This window comes from Rhinoraja longicauda, chromosome 3, assembly GCF_053455715.1.
Source record: "Rhinoraja longicauda isolate Sanriku21f chromosome 3, sRhiLon1.1, whole genome shotgun sequence".
NCBI lineage: Eukaryota > Metazoa > Chordata > Chondrichthyes > Rajiformes > Arhynchobatidae > Rhinoraja > Rhinoraja longicauda.
Window position 1 is genome coordinate 98,097,760 of NC_135955.1, and position 20,466 is coordinate 98,118,225.

Below are 20,466 nucleotides of genomic sequence, written 5' to 3' on the forward strand. Positions count from 1 at the left end.
AGTTTTAGATTTAAAGCTCCTGTATCAAATAATTGATCTGGTGTTAGATACTTTTTGTGTCATCTAGACATGGTTTGCTTAACAGAACCGTGTATAACATTGATGGTTGTGGTAAAGAACTACGAGATTTAGTTACTTTCATTTTGAACGTTTTTCAGTTTTTTAAATGGATGTGAAACTAGTTAGCAAGGATGTCAAGTTTTTAGAGCAGTATGCCTAGAATGTACTGCCAGGGATGGTGGTGGGGGCCAATACAATAGTCATGTATAAAAGGCTTTTGAGGAATGAAGGGATATGGATCATGTGCAGGCAGAGGAGATTAGTTTAGCTTTACATTTTTGGCATGTACATTATGGGTTGAGGGACCTGGCCCTGTGCTGTACTGTTCTGCTCTCATCATTTGAACTTGCATATTAATCTTTAAAAATAACACACTCCATGTAGTTTTTCAGAACTAAATGGGATATGTGGCATATAGGATTTCCTTTTTATTTCATAGGTGCAAATTTTCTAATTTTGCATTGCATTCTCTGCATATTTCGTTATTTACAAATTCAAGAAAACTTGTCATCTGAGCAAGAGGAAGAAATGATTTGGTGTTCTTCCACTGGTTATCAGAGGTGTTTTAATTGACCAGTCGCTCAGCTAGAACTTTGGATATGCTACATGGACTATTCCTAAAGGCTGCACCATTGTTTTCCTTGCCTGAATTTCATTTTTGGTGGGGTGAAGAGGAAGCCCATTGACCTCAGTTCAGATTAAATTAGGGAGCACACCAGCATAATCAGTTTAGTTTATTGTCACGTATGCTGAGGTGCAGTGAAAAGATTTTGTTGTGGTGGGAGTTGATGACAGCTATGAATTTTGTTCCACGTGAATCTGAAGAAGGGTCCCGACCAGAAGTGTCATCTATCTGTGTTCCCTATAGATGCTGTCTGACCCGTTGAGATCGTCCAGCACTGTCTTTTTTTAATAAACCAGCATCTGCAGTTCCTTGCATCCACAATCTAGTTTTGCTTCCTTGTTAGGCCAATGATCTCCGATAGGAGTGGTGAAAAGGAATCTACGTGGCTGAGTATTGAAGGCCCGTATGTATACTCAATGACGATCAGTGTATTTAAGTTACAATTAACCTTGATATTAGACAATGGATAATAGACAATAGACAATAGGTGCAGGAGTAGGCCATTCAGCCCTTCGAGCCAGCACCGCCATTCAATGCGATCATGGCTGATCACTCTCAATCAGTACCCCGTTCCTGCCTTCTCCCCATACCCCCTCACTCCGCTATCCTTAAGAGCTCTATCCAGCTCTCTCTTGAAAGCATCCAACGAACTGGCCTCCACTGCCTTCTGAGGCAGAGAATTCCACACCTTCACAACTGAAAAAGTTCTTCCTCATCTCCGTTCTAAATGGCCTACCCCTTATTCTTAAACTGTGGCCCCTTGTTCTGGACTCCCCCAACATTGGGAACATGTTTCCTGCCTCTAATGTGTCCAATCCCCTAATTATCTTATATGTTTCAATAAGATCCCCCCTCATCCTTCTAAATTCCAGTGTATACAAGCCTAATTGCTCCAGCCTTTCAACATACGACAGTCCCGCCATTCCGGGAATTAACCTAGTGAACCTATGCTGCACGCCCTCAATAGCAAGAATATTATTTGAGTCTGTTGGATTCATCAATATCCACATTAACATTTCTGTGTTGCAGGCAACTCCTCCATCTGCAATTATCCTGTCTTTGATTAGGAATCCATCTGAATCATCTGTTGATAGCATAGCACTGGTCTGGATGAAACAAACTTCCAGCTCTTTAATCACTCCTCCTCAGGCAGCCATGCCAAAGACCTTGTCTGCTTTGGAATTCTTCACTCAGCTTTTTTCTTTCAGTCTCTCAAGACCAATATTTATCAAAACCTTTGATCATTAGCACCACGTAATTTGTTCTTTATCAACTTTAGTTTGAAAATCCTCCTGTGAGTGGGTTTCTGGGTTGTACCATTAACGGCACTTTGTAAATGGTTGTTTCTTGTGCAACCGTGGTTAGTTTATTGCCTGAACCAAGCAAAGCAGGAAGTCCACAGTTTGACAACTGTTCTGTAATGAATTGACCAACTTCTATTTGGTCAGTCATAGCCTTCTGAACTCGCGTTTAGGGAAAGAGAAGATTTTAGCTCTTGATTGCCATAGCAACAAATTTTCTTAAGAGTTAGGTAAAAAGAATACTTGAAATTTACTCGTGATTTTGAACATAATTATATCTTCAGCTTTTCTTAGAGACATAGGGCATGCTGCTCCGTGCTGTATGACTATCTAAGCGAGTTCCATTTGCCTGTGTTTGGCTTCTTTCACTCCATTCTTCTACCTTATGGCTCCACATGTCATTTATATTCCTGCATTCTATCTGGGGGCGGGAGGGGTGCTGTGTGTCACAGACAAACTGCATTTTCCAAGCCCAAGGAAATTTGAAGTGATAATAAATCTTTTAAGAAATCTTCACAGCATCCCCCCTCTTTAAATTATGCACATGCCACGAATTGTCCACAGCACACAGTTTTATTGTTATATATATATATATGTATGAATGCATATTTTCAAATTTTTAAAGATGCAGTAGCATTTTTTAGTAATGTTGTGCTGAATAACCGATAGCCATGGGAGCAAAAGTGGACTTGACTCATTTTTAGGCAGCAGGGCTGCCTGGAGGTCCACTTTGGTAGTATTGACACATGAGTTGCACTGGACAGCGCCTTCTGATGGTGTTAGTTTGAGGCATCTGAGGGGAGTATGCTGAATGAGCAGATCATTATGCCCATTAGTGTCCTATGCTGATTTGATGCCAAGGCTGCCATTTTGAAATTGTACAGTGAACATGCACTATTGCACATTATTGAATATCCATTCAGAGCCAAAAGAACGCCAGTCTACATGGCCCCACCTCGGTGTTATTTAAAAGTTCATGAATAATTTACAGCTTAGTTGATTTATTGCTCCATTGTTATATTGCTGCAAGTATTTTGTGGTTTAGAGTGGTGGTTCAAATTGCTGTTGTGTGCAAGCAATAATGCAGCTGTGCAGTGTTCCCAAACTTGATTCCATTGTTAGCTTCTTTCCAACAAAGCATTACTGGAATAACATGTACATCTGTATTAGGTGTTCAAGGAGAAATTCTCATTGAAATTCTGAAGAGAAATGTGAGATATTATTTCAATAGCGATATTGTTGCCTCTCGTTGACTGGAATGAACGTTTGTATCTGGCTACTTCCAGACTGGACTTGGAAAAACCTGTATTTTGTCATATGCTTCTCCATGAGGGATATCACAGATGCTCTATTCAACAAGAGCTAACTCTGTTATCTTCTGTCCTGCCAGAGGCTTGCAGGGCAGTTAGAGAGAAAAAAACAACATGGGTTTGCAAGAGTAGCAGTCTTCCCAATGGGATAAGTGAATGATCTGCCTTATGCCAGACCAAAATCTCTTTAAATTGTTTGAAGCAATAAATCTCGTGTTCAGCTGGTGTAGATCATCGAAGGCGAATCATGGCAACGTGGGCAGCAAACCTTTGTCATGGCTTCAGTCATCATGCCTTCACGCCATGACCACCATAACAAACTAAAGAGCAACAATTGTTATCCATTGGTTGCATACGTTTCTGATGCTCAGTACAGATGTAGCTCTCATACAGTGAAAGCCCTAATGCTTCTCAAGTGTGATGCAGCACTGCTGTGAAAGGGTCCTTCCTTTTACGAAGAAGTTATCAAGGTTTGTATGTTCAACTGCCTTGTTGCTGTGAGGAAGCTAGGTATGCCTTGATCTTCTGAGAAATAGATCAAGGAAGTGCAACCTAGACAACTCCCTTCCTGTATGTTTCTGCAGTTTCAGTTTTGGGGATCTCCAGTTCCCATTCACTGTCACATGCCTTGCCTCCCCTTCTGTCATTACGAATCATGCTGCCTGCTTGGCACCAATGCAACGATGAGTTGCCACAAATTTAATGACGCAAACCAAATTTGTAAATTTATTAATAGTGTTTAATACAAAAGAATCGTGTTCCTTCCTGCCTGCAGTGCATCCTTGCTTGATAGTGCTCAGCTAGTGATTGGCTTTTTATGGAGAGGAAGACTACTGGTGGGTTTGGCATGATCTCCAGGCAGGTCCAGCGCCCTGGTTATGGACTCTATCATGTTCATGTGCGATACAGATGAAGTAGCAATGCTATCCTGCAAGAATGTGCTTGGTTTGTACCCTGTTATAAACTAGGCAGCTGGGAAGGCTGGTTTGCTTTGAGACATTGCAAGGTATTTTGCACACTGATCTTCCAAATATGACGACAATGAGTTTGAATGTTTCTCCTATGTTTACTTACATGAGGCACTGCAAGTTTGATTCAGTTATAAAGCAGTGAGCTACCATATGTTAGACTCCAAGCCCTGTGTTAAAGCCTGAGCCACATTTGTGCTGAACGTCTCTGACCTTGAACTCCTTGACCTTGCACATGGGATTTCTTGTAGACATTCCAATGTAACGTGTTGTGTGTTCATTGTGTAAACCAATAAGCTTTTTTTTCGCTTTGAATTTCATTGAAGGGCCACATCAGAGCCTACTGAGGGTAGTGTGCAATCTTGGTCTCTAGTACCTTTGCATTTCTACATCTGTAGGAGCCATTTGTGTTTATGCTGGCTGTTTTAACATATATTATTTTGTCTAGATAGCTTGCTGTATTATTTTGGACACTTGGGGGCAGTCGTGAGATGAATACATATATGGGTATAACGTACTGGGAGGAGTCAGAACTAGGCGCTGTATCTGCAGATGCAGAGACGGGACGGGGCAGACACGGAGTTTGGTGAGATACACTTCTTACCAGATCTGCGACGAGAGCTAAAAGCTTGGGGAGATACAGACCTGCAACAGACCTGTTTGTACTACTACTTCAATAAACGACTAATTAAACTGAAAATACGTTTGGAAAATCTCTCTGTTGGTTTGCGTCAAGTTCGCTTCCACTCCCTGTGAAGTAATGGCTATCGGAAAGGACTTTATTGGAAAAGACTGAAGTTGCCATTATAACATCTTTATCGCTGCTCCCCCTGCAATGAACCACCCTGGCCAAATGTCCCAATCCCATGTAAATGTTGGCTGCTTGTGTACAACTGCATTAATGGCAATGTTGATTACTGAGCTTGTGGAAAAACAAATGACGTTGAGTAACATTCTAGCCTGGTCACATTTCCGTGATGCATTGCTAGAGCATGTGTTTTTTGGGTACCTTGGGAACAAAGTAAAGGGGTAGAAGTTGTAGCGACTAAAAGGTTGGGACGAGGGAAGGAATGTGTCCTTGCACTATATCTACAGTTTTATTGTTGTAAATGTACTTGAGTGAGGAAGGGGTTTTTGTTTCACATCGGTGTCTTTGATATTTCCAGTCCTTTTGCTAGCCATGGTCCAATGATGGCCAACTGAATAGCATGCAGACAATTTAGGGGATGCATCCATGCCCATGAATGGTTGTTTTTGGGTTAATTGCAGTTGACTTTGGTTATGTCACCTTCTTCCTTGGGGAATAGGTGTGTGCAGTGTTTGAGCTCTGGTGTCATGAACAGCCGGCACGATAAATGCAAGGCTTGGAGCATTGCTGAGTTTGTGAGCATGAATGTTTGCGATGTGTACTTACAGAATATTTTGGTAGTGAGCAATACCATGCAAGGTAGGTGAGCTTTGGGCATTACAAGCCACTTAAAATGTTCTCCTCCCACCCCGAAGGACTCGGCAGTGATTCTCAATTAGCTCAACTGGATTGTATCAGCCTTAGCCACAAAATGCTGGAGTAACTCAGCAGGTCAGGCAGCATCTCTGGAGAGAAGAATAGGTGACATTTCGGGTTGGAGCCCTTCCTCAGACTCTTTATAATCCTTGCTTTGCAGCCATCTGTAATGGGACAGCACAAATTATATATTATGTAGTCTTCAAATGGAAACTTTACAGATGCATACTGCTTTTGTTATTTAATATTTACTATTACTAATACCCTACGCTGACCTGACAAATTGAAATCTAGTTCTGGGTTCATGTGCGTCCAAGAGTGTTTTATTGTCATGTATCCCAGATAGAACAATGAAATTCTTACTTGCTGCAGCACAACAGAATATGTAAACATAGTGCACTGTACAAAAATATGATAAATGAGAAAGAAAAAAAAAAGTTCAGTGTGTGTGTATATACACATACCCACAAGTACACACATATACTCAAAAAACAAACAATAGTAATGCAATAATAATAATAGTCTATTGAAGTTCAGAGCTTATTTGAGGTTGTAGTGTTTAATAGCCAGGTGGTTGTTGGGAAGAAGCTGTTCCTGATGGCAGCGGTGAAATGAGTGTGTGGCCAGGATGGTGTGTGTCTCTGATGCTGGCTGCCTTTTTGAGGGAGGCAGCGACTCCGATAAATCCCTTCGATGGTTGGGAGGTCAGAGCCGATGATGGACTTGGCTGTGTTCACAACTTTTTGCAGTCTTCTTCGCTCCTAGGCATTCAAGTTGCTTAACCAGGCCATGATGCAACCAGTCCATGTGCTCTCTACTGTACACCTGTAGAAGTTCAAGAGAATCCTCTTTGACATACCGAATCTCTGCAATCTTCTCAGGAAGTATTGATGTGCTTTCTTTATAATTGCATCAGTGTGCAGGGTCCAGGAAAGATCTTTGGAAATATGCACGCCCAGGAATTTGAAGTTTTTTTACACTCTCCACCGTCGTCCCGTTGATATAAACAGGATTGTGGGTCCTCGTCTTTCCGCTTCCAAATTTCACAATCAGTTCATTGGTTTTACTGATATTAAGAGCCATGTTGTTGTGCTGGCACCATTTGGTCAATCGGTCAATCTCATTTCTATACTCTGACTCGTCACCATCTGTAATTTGTCTAACAACGGCGGTGTCGTCGGCGAACTTGAAGATGGTGTTCGCACTGTGTCGCACAGTCATGAGTATAGAGTGAGTCGAACAGGGGGCTGAGCACGCAGCCTTGAGGTGCTCCCGTACTGATTGTTAATGAGGAAGAGGTATTTCTGCCAATTCGAACAGACTGTGGTCAATGGATGAGGGTCTTTGGATGATAGAAGTCGAGGATCCAATTGCAGAGGGATGCGCAGAGACCCAGTTCCATGAGCTTGGTAACCAGCTTGGAGGGGATGATTGGTATTGAACAACGAGCTGAAGTCTACAAGCAACAGCCTGATTTCGTTAACCACAATTTTAGTTGGAAATTTGAAGTTACAGGGTTAGTATTACGAGGAACTACCGATCTGGAGACTAGTTCACAGCCTGTCGCAGCAACCAGAGAATTTAAGTTCAAGTAATTTGAGTCTGGAATAGAAAGCTAGTGTGAGTAATGTTGATAGTAAAACTAATTTTGTTGTAAAAACTCTGTTCACTATTGTCTATCAGATAAGGAATTCTGCCATCTTTATCCAATCTGACCTGTATTTTATTACAAGCACGCTTATAGTTGACTGTTAACCACCTCAATGAGAACTAGGCATGCACAATAAATTCTGGCTTTACGCATATCCTATGAATGAATTAAATTGTTAGTTTGAATCTGCTTGGATGACAAATGGTCAGGCGCTTTCTGTTTCGTGCATGTGTTTGGTAGCTATTGGTAAGCCAATATATGGGTCAATCTCGTGTTCTGTTACTTTTTGTGCTAAACCAGTGCCTCATTTCATAGGGAGGCAGTTTGAGACCTGGTCAAAACAGTCAATTTAGGATGTGGAGGTCATGCGTACCTTGTCTTAAATGGTACTTGGATCCTGATGCGTGTGAGCATGGCTTTTAATCTAATGAGCTGTAAATGTAATGGAATAAAGTGCAACACGCACTAAACATGATATTTCTCACACTAAGGGGATTGGTACTAAATGAGCCTAGAAGCTCTGAACTTATGAGTTCTTTACAGTAACCATCCTTCCTTTCTCCAAGACATGTTGCCAACTAATGGAGAGTTTACCCCAACTTTTCATCAACTTTAGTTTCAACTGAGCTCTTTAATATCACATTTGGTGAAATGCTAATTTGATGTTTAAGATGGACACCTTCAACCTGCCCTTGGATAGGATTAGCTTTCTTGTGTCCAAAGTTGAGTTCTGAACCCAATGACCCGATGATCAACAAACTTGGCATCAGTGAGCATCTTCTTGGAAACTAGGCACGCACAGTAAATTCCTCTGTTCACAATCCATTCTAATATTTTGTAGATAGCATTAAATAGCCGGATTTGGTTTTGTGTGTGGACAAGACACGTCCTAACCAATTTACTTTGTTGTGCTTGAATCTAATGGATTGACCAGAGGTGCAGATGATTCTTGAACATCATTTATTCAAGTATTTTGGAACCCCTCATGTGCTATATTCACTCAGCTGTTTGTTAATATCATCAAGGGCAGGGAAGTGGCACAGCTGGTAGAGCTCCTGCCTCTCAGCTCCAGAGACCTGGAGTTCAATCCTGACCTTGGATGCTTTCTGTTTGAAGTTTGCACAATCTCCCTGTGACCGTGTCAGTTTTCTCCAGGTGCTACGGCTTCCTCCCACATAACAAAGAAGTAGGGCGGCACGGTGGCACGGAGTTGCTGCCTTACAGCGAATGCAGCGCCGGACACTCGGGTTCAATCCTGACTACGGGTGCTGTACTGTACGGAGTTTGTACGTTCTCCCCGTGACCTGCATGGGTTTTCTCCGAGATCTTCGGTTTCCTTCCTCACTCCAAAGACGTACAGGTTTAGGTTTGTAGGTTAATTGGCTGGGCAAATGTAAAAATTGTCCCTAGTGGGTGTAGGATAGTGTTAATGTGCAGGGATCACTGGGCGGCGCGGACCCGGTGGGCCAAAGGGCCTGTTTCTGCGCTGTGTGTCTAAATCTAAAAAAAATCTAAAGTATGGGTTTGTAGGATAATTGACCTCTGTAAAATTGCCCCTAGTGTGCAGGGAATGGGTGAGAAAGTAGAACTAGTGTGAACGGGTGATCAATGGGGACATGGAGTCAGTGGACCGATCAGCTTGTTTCCATGCTGTATTTAAACTAAACTAGAAAATCAAATTGATTGAAAACTGGCTACCTTGGGAATACTTCTAAATCGTTCACTCAGTACTTGGAAATGGTCGTCCTGTCATTTGCTGTTATGATAGGCCCAAGCATTGCTGTGGATACAAATATTGTATAATTACTGTTTTTGGTGTTTTGACCGTTCCCATTGTGGCAGGATTCATAGAAATGTGAGGGGTTGGGAAGTCCAATGTGGGCAGGACCTGCACAGTGAATTGTAGAGCTCTAGGGAGTGTTACGTAGCAGAGGGATCTAGGAGTGCAGATACATAGTTCATTGAAGATCGAGTCGCAGGTAGTTAGGGTGGTCAAAAAGGGATTTGGCACATTGGCCTTCAGTCAGAGTATTGAGTATAGAAGTCGGGAGGTCATGCTGCAGTTATAGATGACATTGGTGAGGCCACATTTAGAGTATTGTGTTCAGTTTTGGTCACCATGTTATAGGAAAGATGTTGCCAGGTATGTTGCCAGGACTTGAGGGTTTTAGCTATAGGGAGAGGTTGAGCAGGCTAAAATTTTATTCCTTGGAGCGAATGAGGATGAGGGGTGATCTTTGAGGTCTACAAAATCATGAGAGAAATAGATTGCCTAAACACAGAGCCTTTTGCCCAGTGTTATGGAATTGAGAACCATAGGTTTAAGGTGGGGGGGGGGGTGAATTTAAAAGGAGCCCGAGTGGTAATTTTTCACATACAGGGTGGAGGGTGTATGGAACAAGCTGCTGGAGATAGTTGAGGCAGGTACTATTGCAACGTTTAAGAAGCATTTGGACAGATGCATGGATAGGACAGGTTTAGAGGGATCTGGGTCAAAGGGAGGCAAGTGAGACGAGTGTAGATGGGACATGTTGGTCGGCGTGGGCAAGTTGGGCTGAAGGACCTATTTCTAAGCTGTATGACTCTGACTATGACGAATAATTTGTTTTGGGAGTGAATTGAGAAGATTTATAGGACATAAATTTGCAATTTAAGCTAACTTTATGCTGGTGTTCATGATTAACTTCCTTGGAACAGTTTGAAATCTTTATCGGGAGTATTCTTAAAATCTGTACTGAGTTGCCTGCCACATGGGCATTTCTATTGAAATGCACTGAGGGCTGAAATATGAGCTGTCTAAACTAATGCAGTCATTTTTGTTCTGCACCTGTAGCCTGACCTGAGGGGATTAATAGTCTGATTCCAAGTTGGATTGCTTGCAAAAGAAATCTTGAGGAAGGCTTTGATTATATTTTTGCTGAACAAGCTTAGCTACTTCTTGCATGTAGCTGCTTGAGGTAGTTGGTTTTTCTGCAGGGACTATTTAAGAAAGTTTGCAGTATTTCTGAAATGGGGTGTGGTATTTTCTGCATTAGAAAAAACTTGTACTTTTGTTTGTGAGAGCTTATTCAAATTTCTAACTTGCAGCCTTCTCTTCCTCCTCCCCACCAAGAATACCCCTCCACCCCCTCCCCTTCATGTATTCAAACGAGATACAAATCCCAAACTCAGCAAATATTTGAGCTTGCTTCGGTTAATGTTTAATGAGAGATCTTTATCGTTAGTTAAATGCAGACCACTGGCAGTGCTGGGAGTACAGAACTTGGGTTCATTTTTTAATTATTAACTTTGTGCTCTGCAGAGGTACCTGTACCCTCATTGCAGAGAGTTCAGATACAAGTTGCATGCATTTCTGAGGACACTAATCACAAGAAACTGACGTTCAGACACGTTGTTTGGTGTTATTAGCAGCAAGCTGCTTCTGCAACTCTAAACATGCATTTGGGAAAGGCAAAATGTGGTCGGCTTTTAAGTTTTTCTACATTTGTCCGGAATGTTGTAGAGACTGTCCAAAAAAAAAAAGTTTATCAAAAACAAACCACAATGGTGATAATGCACTGCAAAATGTAAGCTTATCTAGAAGTGCATTCTTTTTATTCTCATTTTATTTCTTGAGTTTTGCAGCACGATTTTTTATTTCTTTATCCTCTCCTTCCCCAGCCCAGCAACTACATTGTCCCTATTACCTGCCATAGCATTCAGTCCGACCGCGTGAAGGCAGTGGAAAATCACCTGTCTGCTCCACCTATGCTGGCTTAGCATACGGTGCGCAGTAAGATAGATTGGTTTGAGTTGTGCATTAACCTGATTGTACAAGTGTATGCATCCAGGGCTTGGCTCTTTCAGTAAAGCCCTAGAGGTTTAAAATGTTCGCGTTCTTGTTTCGTAACTACAGATTACTATTTCTATTTTTTTTTTTACTACCACCTGTAAAAGTAATTTTACCTTTGTGCATATACTTAAATCGGAGTGTATTTCCACAGTATCATAGTTTTTAATGTTAATTGGGGTTTTTTAAAGTTGCTTCCATTACAGGTTTAATGGAAGCTCTTCAGTGTTGGGTTTTGTATGTGAACTCATTTGCAAACTTTCTCCAGCAGATAGACAAATAGCAGTAGAAAGTTCACCAGACTTGTAAATCGGTAAAGTGCTGTACCATAAATGGCTCATTAAAAGCTACTACAGTTTTGCAGGGATCTTGAATAGGTTTTTAAGTGTATCGGGTTGATTATTTTTGGCTGTTAAAATAATCCCGTTGTGATTTTTGATTGCCAAGTGGCAACTTTGCAGCAAAGTCTCAAAAGTCAGCTTTTGAGCTGAATAGAGGAATGTCTCATTGTGCCTCCCTTTTGATTTAGTCCTACTTTGATCTTGTAGAATTAGGAGAAAGTGGGATGCTTCAACTCAAGTGCTGAGGTATTTCAAGAGCAAAGCTCTGCAGGTAAACCCGCTTGTGCAGAGCTTTGTCCTCTAGTGTGTATGTGCCTGTTCTTCCTGTTGGACTTTGCACTATTGCCTCCTCGCCTGTGTAATTGGGGGGTTTTCAGGTCAGTTGATGTATATTTTAAAAACTTCGGGCCGATAATTTAACTGGGTTTTATGCATTACCTTTTTAATAGCTTGCAGCTATTTTGAAACATGATGTTATTTGTTCACCTTAGACTTGCTATTTCAGGTTTGCAATAGGTTTAAAATAGTGTAAATCCTTCTCAATGTTAACACTTCTTGGAATGAACTAGCTGTGTCTGTTGCCAAATGCACTGAGAAGCCTACGTGCTGCAGTTTGGGTTTTGTCAGCTTGCCAAAAGTGGGTTGTGCCAAGCTGGAACCCTTGGATATGAAGCTGAAAATTCCAAGGGTTAATTTATTCTGTTATCTATTTCTGTTCTAATGTAATTTTTCCATGTACTTAATTTTGGAATTGAAATATAAAATGATACTGAAAGCCACTGCATATAGGAAATGAGCAGGAGTGGTCTGGTGACATTATCTGGATTGGATTGGCTGTGCAGTATGATGTAAGAGGTTACAGTGCAGCCCTTCATAGGTTTTAAAATGAATTCCAAGACACCATTATAAAAAGACTGCATTTGTTCTTATGACTGACCCTGAGCAGCAGTGTTTGAATCTTATTGTGCAATACAGTTCGGAATATGGAAGAACTAGAATTAGACTACCATAGAACAGAACTTCACTGTGCCACAGATTTGATATTTTACATAGAAATGGATCCACCAGGTAATGCTGCAATAAAATCAAACTAGCACTGGTTTTAATATATGTGTGTACAATTTCTCAATGTTAGAAACTTGGATGTTATTCTTGGTAAAAAAAGTGAGCAATGCAGATTGTACAATGTTTGTAATCTTTCAGAAAAGGCATGTCATGTTTATTGTGAATGAGGAAGATTTCTCACGACCCCTATTTCCCTCCCCCCCTCCCCAAAACCCTCCCCCATCACCTCTTTGTACCGGACTCGTTAACTTCAGAACTGTAGGGGGGTACTTTAGTTATTGCTTGTGTAGCACTATTTAACAGCTGATAAGAGTAACTATATTTATCCTTTTTAAGACTGTTGAATGATAAAAAGAAATTCCCCCGAAATATTGTTTTACCCTTGCTGTGAGGTTAGTAAATAAGCTGATGTTTAGCAAGATGCATCACGGTAGATTTTTCTCAGATCTAACTAGTGATGTAAAAGGAGTGCATTTAGACAAACAAATTATTACAAGATAAGTAATTAGCTAAGAATGACTTAACGGATGCCTCTGAATCTGCACGGACTTGTATGTGGTGAGCATCACAGTGATGGTTTATTGTGACCAGCGCAGGATTCATTTGACATTAAAATGATGTGCAATGTTAAATTCTAGTTTCATGATACAAGGGCTGAATTTTGAGAGGGAAGTTGTGCATTCCTTGTGCAGGAAGAACTGAAAAGCTATCTCTCTTTTTAGCAGGCAAATTGATTAAATGCAGCTTCACTTCCAACTCTAAAGTTGACCTAATATCAGTGCTGATTTTTCTGATCATAATTTTAACTATTTTATATTTTGTATGTAGTTCCACTTTAGTCCAATTTGTATCCTATACAAATTTGGAATAATGGAGAGTTAAATCTGCAGGTTTTAGTCAGTAATCTTATGTTAAGTTGTAATGAAATGTGTGGGGGGAAATACAGTGGGTCTATGAACAATTGCAAGCTAGTATTTTTTTTTGTAAATTAAATTGTCTGACATGTGTCGTAGGTTTTTAATTTGCATTTTTAGATACCAGCATTATATGACAGTGGCCGGCTCATATTCTTTCCAGTGGCATATTTAATGTGCAGCTCAAAACCTATAAAGAGCCTCTGTGTTTAGTGTCCCTATATTAATGACTAATCTTTGACGATTTAATGTCCACTGGAGCTGAAAAAAATTCTGCAGTATTGTTTTTATTGGCTGTAGAATTTGTTTCTGTATGGTTCATTTAAAGAGCTCTGAGCAGGTTTTCAGTGCAGTATCTTAACTCTTGCATGGCCATTTCCTCCTCCACCAGTCAAACAGTGGACCTAGAAAAATATTTGGATTTTGTTTGGTTTTTTTTTTGGAAACTTAATTAGTGGGAGAATATTTGAAAATTGTTAAGCCGAAAGTGCTGTAATGTCAGATTTAATCTGACAGGTGTGCTCGCTTCTGGTAGTGTGCTGAATACATCATTGGACATTTCCTGATGCTACATAATACTTGTGATTATTTGAACAGGTTCGAGCTCTGGGAAGCTCCTTAAATTCAGGTGTGCTCATAATTTGTTATTTGTTTTAAAAAGTAAGATCTAATTTGGTGCATATATTGAAAATTGCTTTGGAATTTTGTACTGTATATTTGTCCTATAGAAAATAAGCCACAGTATTTCAGTATAGAGCTAGACTAACAATCAAGTTCAATGAAGAAGGGTCTTGACCCGAAACGTCACCCATTCCTTCTCTCCCGAGATGATGCCTGACCCGCTGAGTTACTCCAGCATTTTGAGTCTGTCTTCGATTTAAACCAGCATCTGCCGTTTTTTTTCCTCCAAATCTGCCCTACTAATTATCAGTTAAAGGCATCAAGCATCTTTTGGTCTGTCCTTACCTATATGCAGAATTTCTAGAGATTAAGCTGAATTGGAGGGATGTGTTCATTCTTATTGCAGTTGGGTAATTGTCCATATTGTGGAATTATCTATTTCCTTATGATACATTTTCCTAGAATGTGGTACTTAGTGTATTCAACCACTGCATTTCAGTCATACACTAAATCGACTTCCTTAATTAAATAACAGTTGATTTCTGGTTTGTTACTGAAGGATGCTGTTAATACAAAATGATTCATTCTTGTGAGGCTAAGCAGCATCCATTTTAACCACAGCCAACTGCAATGCACTAAAAGTTTAATACAGTCGCATTTAACGCACAGCGTTAGTAATTAAACATTTAAGTACTGTTAAAATGTGTTCTCTTTGTTTGTGGTAACTTTTGAAAACCTCCCTATTATTCATATGACTGGCATGTTTATCTAAAACGAATCTGATATATTAGACATTTTTTTTTAAAAACACAAGTATTTTGGAAATGTTCCTCAGTTTTTATTTTTTAATTCACACAGCTTTGCCTCCGAAACCACCAAAAGTAGCACCTGTAACCAATAACGGGATAAATAGCACCATGTCTCTACAAGATGCAGAATGGTACTGGGGAGACATTTCCAGGTAAGTCCGTGAGCTTAGAAGTTCCAAGTATTTAAGAAAACAGTAAGTACTACAGTTCAGCCTTAAGATGGAGCTAAAATGATCAGCCAGATATAGATTCGAGCAGGAAATGCGATTAAATATAAACACCAAACCCCCAAAAAACTATCTTTGTTATATGAATAGCTAAAGTGGAGTCCTTGTGTGCTTGTCAACAGGGGTAGTATTAAGGATATTAATTAAATTGGAGAAGAAACATTCACCCAGTCAAAGTTGGCTTTGATTAAACAGACATTTTTCCTGCTACATGCAGGTTAGAACATAACCGGACTCTGCAAATCTGGCAAAAAGTATTTGGCTGGGATGGTTTGCAACTATATATACGTGCACACATTTTTGGAATGTAAATTGGATTCAAACTTGTTCCCAAAGGAAGAGTATCTGCTAAAATGAAATTAACATTCCCAAAACAGTATCTCTGTACTCTATAGTGGTATTTATCTAAGTTGCAACATGCTAAATTTTTTTTTTTTTAATTTCTCTCTCTGCTTAATCCTTAAGTTGCATTCTGCCGCAGAGTACTGGTATAACGGAGCATTCATTTTGGTTTCAGGGAGGAAGTCAATGAAAAACTGCGCGATACGGCTGACGGCACCTTCTTGGTCCGGGATGCATCTACGAAAATGCATGGTGACTACACTCTTACCTTGAGGTGAATTTTCCTAATATTCTGAACTTTTTTGGCACATTTTTTTTGGTTTTGCTGACTCATGAAATACAGTTTTTTTGCCAAACTTAAACTGGAAAATGCGATTTGTTTGCAGGAAAGGCGGCAACAATAAATTAATCAAAATTTTTCATCGAGATGGCAAATATGGCTTTTCTGACCCATTGACATTCAATTCGGTGGTGGAGCTTATAAATCACTATCGCCATGAATCTTTGGCACAATACAACCCAAAGCTAGATGTTAAACTGTTGTATCCAGTGTCCAAGTTCCAACAGGTATGATTTGTTTGTAAGCAGTCCTTTTACACTTTTTTAAATGTAAAGCAAGCCTGTTACAACTTGAAGTGTCTGAAGAAGGGTTCCGTCCCGAAATGTCACCTACTCCTTTTCTCCAGAGCTGCTGCCCAAAGATAATAGAGCAGAGCAAGATAGACCACTCGACCCTAAAAACCAAAGTATGTTATGGTGCCATTTTAGAAGGCAGAAACTTGCAGAACCATTTAAAAAGAAAAATAACCAAAATCTGTGAATTGATAGATATATTCTGCATTTTTATGGTATCATCACACTTACTGTTCCCCCAAAACACTGATTACACTACGAGAGGCACAGCGAACGGTGGGTTTTGCTTACTAAAATGGCAGACATTACGCTCCGTTGCATACTACACTTCAGTATAGGCGATTTCAACGGAGTGGTTCATCTTGCTCCTCTGGTATCTTTGCTGCCCCTTCCGCTGAGTTACACCAGCATTTTGTGTCTCTCTTCGGTATAAACCAGCATCTGCAGTTCCTTACTACACATAATTTTGAAGGAAGCTTAATGATATTGAACCAGATCGTGCTGACACATTTCATTGCCTACCGTCCTATCATCACCATTCATGATCACCATGATACACAGATATAGAAGGGCCACGTTTCTGGCCCAGCGTATCCAGTAGTGTGATCTCACTGGCAGTGGCGTCTTCAATGGCAATTGATAAGCCTAATACCTGAAACCCTCCCTAAAAAGATTTTAACAGCTGGCAAAACCCCACCACCGGAATAGCTGGCTTTTAACAGCTGTGGTTAAATGTCCTTAATTCTGGATTAAGTTTGCCTTTGGACTCCCAATTGCCGGAGGAAAATGACAGATTTGATGTTCTGAATCTGTCGGTGAGCTTTAGAACTTGCACGGAAGTCATCGACTTCCATTTAAGTGGATGAGAAAAGAGAATAATATCGCTTCTGATATCGACCAGCATGATTTGATTCGTCAGAGATTTTGTGTAATGTCCATTTCTGTTGTGTGGTGCTGGTTATTTATCAGTGCATATTTTTGTGTTGTCTTCAGGATCAGGTGGTAAAAGAGGATAACATTGATGCAGTAGGCAAGAAACTCCATGAGTATCATACTCAATACCAAGAGAAAAGCAGGGAATACGACCGACTTTATGAAGAATGTACAAGGACATCTCAAGTGAGTTTTGCTGCAAACCGAATTTCTAGAACAAGGGGCCACAGTTTAAGAATAAGGGGTAGGCCATTTAGAACTGAGATGAGGAAAAACTTTTTCAGTCAGAGTTGTGAATCTGTGGAATTCTCTGCCTCAGAAGGCAGTGGAGGACAATTCTCTGAATGCATTCAAGAGAGAGCTAAATAGAGCTCTTAAAGATAGTGGAGTCAGGGGGTATGGGGAGAAGGCAGGAACGGGGCACTGATTGAGAATGATCAGCCATGATCACATTGAATGGCGGTGCTGGCTCGATGGGCCGAATGGCCTCCTCCTGCACCTATTGTCTATTATAAAATGTTATACTTTTTTTGTGGAACAAAATATTTGAGGTTGGCTAGATTTTTTAGAGTTGAATTGTTAATCGTTCATTTAATAAAATTGATTTTAGGTTTTTGAAATGGAACTATTTGTGTTCAATTTTTTTAACTTTGTTTATTTTCAATTAGGAAATACAAATGAAAAGGACAGCGATTGAAGCATTTAATGAAACAATCAAAATATTTGAGGAACAGTGTCAAACACAGGAAAGGTACAGCAAGGAATACATTGAAAAATTCAGGCGAGAAGGAAATGAAAAAGAGATCCAAAGGTTCGTATCTACTTAACTTACTAGCTTTGGCCTTTCATTGTTAATTTAATTTCCAGGCAATTGTAAATGGATAAAATCTCACTTATGTTTGTGATATACATAGTATGTATTTGCACTAGATTTGAAAGGCACACCTATGTTAGCAGTGGTAACAATGCAGAAATCTGTACTGCAGGAAATGGTATAAATATAGACAATGGAAGGCTACATAAATTTCTGAGAGAGAAGAAAATACAGGTCATGGGAGAAGGTTCAAATGGAGCATGAACGATGAGGACTAATCTGGGGCTGAATAGTCCTTCAATGCTATTTATTTGGTTAAAATAATCCAACTCAGTAATATCCAACTCTGATCTAACTGGTCTGCGCCCATATTTATATTCCTAATGAGCCTTATTGTTTGTTTTCAAACATCTCTTATGTTCCCCTTTTCCCATCACCGACACCTCTGCATTGAGCCCATTTCCATCAATCATAGTTGTTTCAAATACCCCATGCAGCAGTTTAGTTCTGCATTAGTGAAACATAAACTGATGCTAAATTTTTGTGATGACTATCTTTGTCTCAGACTTAAACTTCGTCACAATCGGAAACTATTTTTTGCATGTCTGCCTTCTTAAACCCCTATTATTTTGAAGAACCATCCTGGCTCTCAATCTATTTTTCCTCTCCAAGAGAAAGATAATCAATTGTCAATCTGCTTTATCATTTCCGATAGTTTTATCCTCTCAAGTTAACCTTTTCTGCATTTAATTTAGCGTTTCACTGCACTTTTATAAAGTTCAGAATTGTATACGCTACTCTGAATGTGCATTCATGATGTATGTCAATTTAAATTTCCCATATATTGGATTCTATTCCTCTGGAATCAATTTACATTTGTATTTGTTATGATTTTCTGGTCCACTTTGTAAATTATGTACTGCATTCCCATACGTCTTTCCTCCAACACCCCATGTCATCCTTGCCAAGAAATAATTGGACTGGGAGAGAGGAGGAAAAAGTCAGTTTTGAGTTGCACTTGGTGGAGGATGGGTTGGCTAACACAAAGGACATAGTCTGCTACGGGGCACAGCCAGGTTGCGTGGGATAAATTAGAGTGGTCTTCTGGTCAGTGGTTTAATTGAGGCAGGTCGGAGATAATGCAAATAAAGAAACATAACATGTTATTAATGAAGGTCGTCAGGCTGTGCTTGAGAGAGAAAAACTAAGCCAATATACTTAACAACATGGGTGGAGTACTTAACAGCAGAGATGGTCAGTTACCTGAAGTTATAAATATCCAATCCAGGTGTAGGATGAGGTGCCGTTCCTCAAGCTTGTTTTGTTATAAACAATGCAGGCCACTGATTGCAGATTGGTGAGATGAAAAATTAAAGTGGCAGGCAAAAGGAAATTCTCTGTCATCTCTGCAGACTAAACCCGGCTCTTTCGTGGAATGTTTAGTTTTATAGACAATAGACAATAGGTGCAGGAGTAGGCCATTCAGCCCTTCGAGCCAGCACCGCCATTCAATGCGATCATGGCTGATCACTCTCAATCAGTACCCCGTTCCTGCCTTCTCCCCATATCCCCTCACTCCGCTATCCTTTAGAGCTCTATCCAGCTCTCTCTTGAAAGCATCCAACGAACTGGCCTCCACTGCCTTCTGAGGCAGAGAATTCCACAACTTCACCACCCTCTGACTGAAAAAGTTCTTCCTCATCTCCGTTCTAAATGGCCTACCCCTTATTCTTAAACTGTGGCCCCTTGTTCTGGACTCCCCCAACATTGGGAACATGTTATCTGCCTCTAATGTGTCCAATCCCCTAATTATCTTATATGTTTCAATAAGATCCCCCCTCATCCTTCTAAATTCCAGTGTATACAAGCCCAATCGCTCCAGCCTTTCAACATACGACAGTCCCGCCATTCCGGGAATTAACCTAGTGAACCTACACTGCACGCCCTCCACAGCAAGAATATCCTTCCTCAAATTTGGAGACCAAAACTGCACACAGTACTCCAGGTGCGGTCTCACCAGGGCCCGGTACAACTGTAGAAGGACCTCTTTGCTCCTATACTCAACTCCTCTTGTTACGAAGGCCAACATTCCATTGGCTTTCTTCACTGCCTGCTGTACCTGCATGCTTCCTTTCATTGACTGATGCACTAGGACACCCAGATCTCGTTGAACTCCCCCTCCTCCTAACTTGACACCATTCAGATAATAATCTGCCTTTCTATTCTTACTTCCAAAGTGAATAACCTCACACTTATCTACATTAAACTGCATCTGCCATGTATCTGCCCACTCACACAACCTGTCCAAGTCACCCTGCAGCCTTATTGCATCTTCCTCACAATTCACACTACCCCCCAACTTAGTATCATCTGCAAATTTGCTAATGGTACTTTTAATCCCTTCGTCTAAGTCATTAATGTATATCGTAAATAGCTGGGGTCCCAGCACCGAACCTTGCGGTACCCCACTGGTCACTGCCTGCCATTCCGAAATAGAGCACTTATCTACTTGTCCTGAT

The 20,466-nt window shown here is 40.4% G+C and overlaps 1 protein-coding gene across 2 annotated transcripts in view; it reads left to right on the forward strand.

Moving 5' to 3' along the window:
* pik3r1 (phosphoinositide-3-kinase, regulatory subunit 1 (alpha)) overlaps positions 1 to 20,466 on the forward strand; it is a 75,321-nt gene that overhangs the window by 47,052 nt on the left and 7,803 nt on the right. Inside the window, exons 1-6 of one of the 2 annotated variants that reach the window (XM_078396729.1) lie at positions 12,505 to 12,657; positions 15,048 to 15,150; positions 15,743 to 15,841; positions 15,954 to 16,134; positions 17,194 to 17,319; positions 17,802 to 17,944. In XM_078396729.1, the coding sequence (XP_078252855.1) occupies positions 12,573 to 12,657; positions 15,048 to 15,150; positions 15,743 to 15,841; positions 15,954 to 16,134; positions 17,194 to 17,319; positions 17,802 to 17,944 (737 nt within the window). In that variant the 5' untranslated portion in view covers positions 12,505 to 12,572. Of the gene's footprint in view, positions 1 to 12,504; positions 12,658 to 15,047; positions 15,151 to 15,742; positions 15,842 to 15,953; positions 16,135 to 17,193; positions 17,320 to 17,801; positions 17,945 to 20,466 lie in introns of those variants that run through there. The other variant, XM_078396728.1, reaches the window with a different exon arrangement.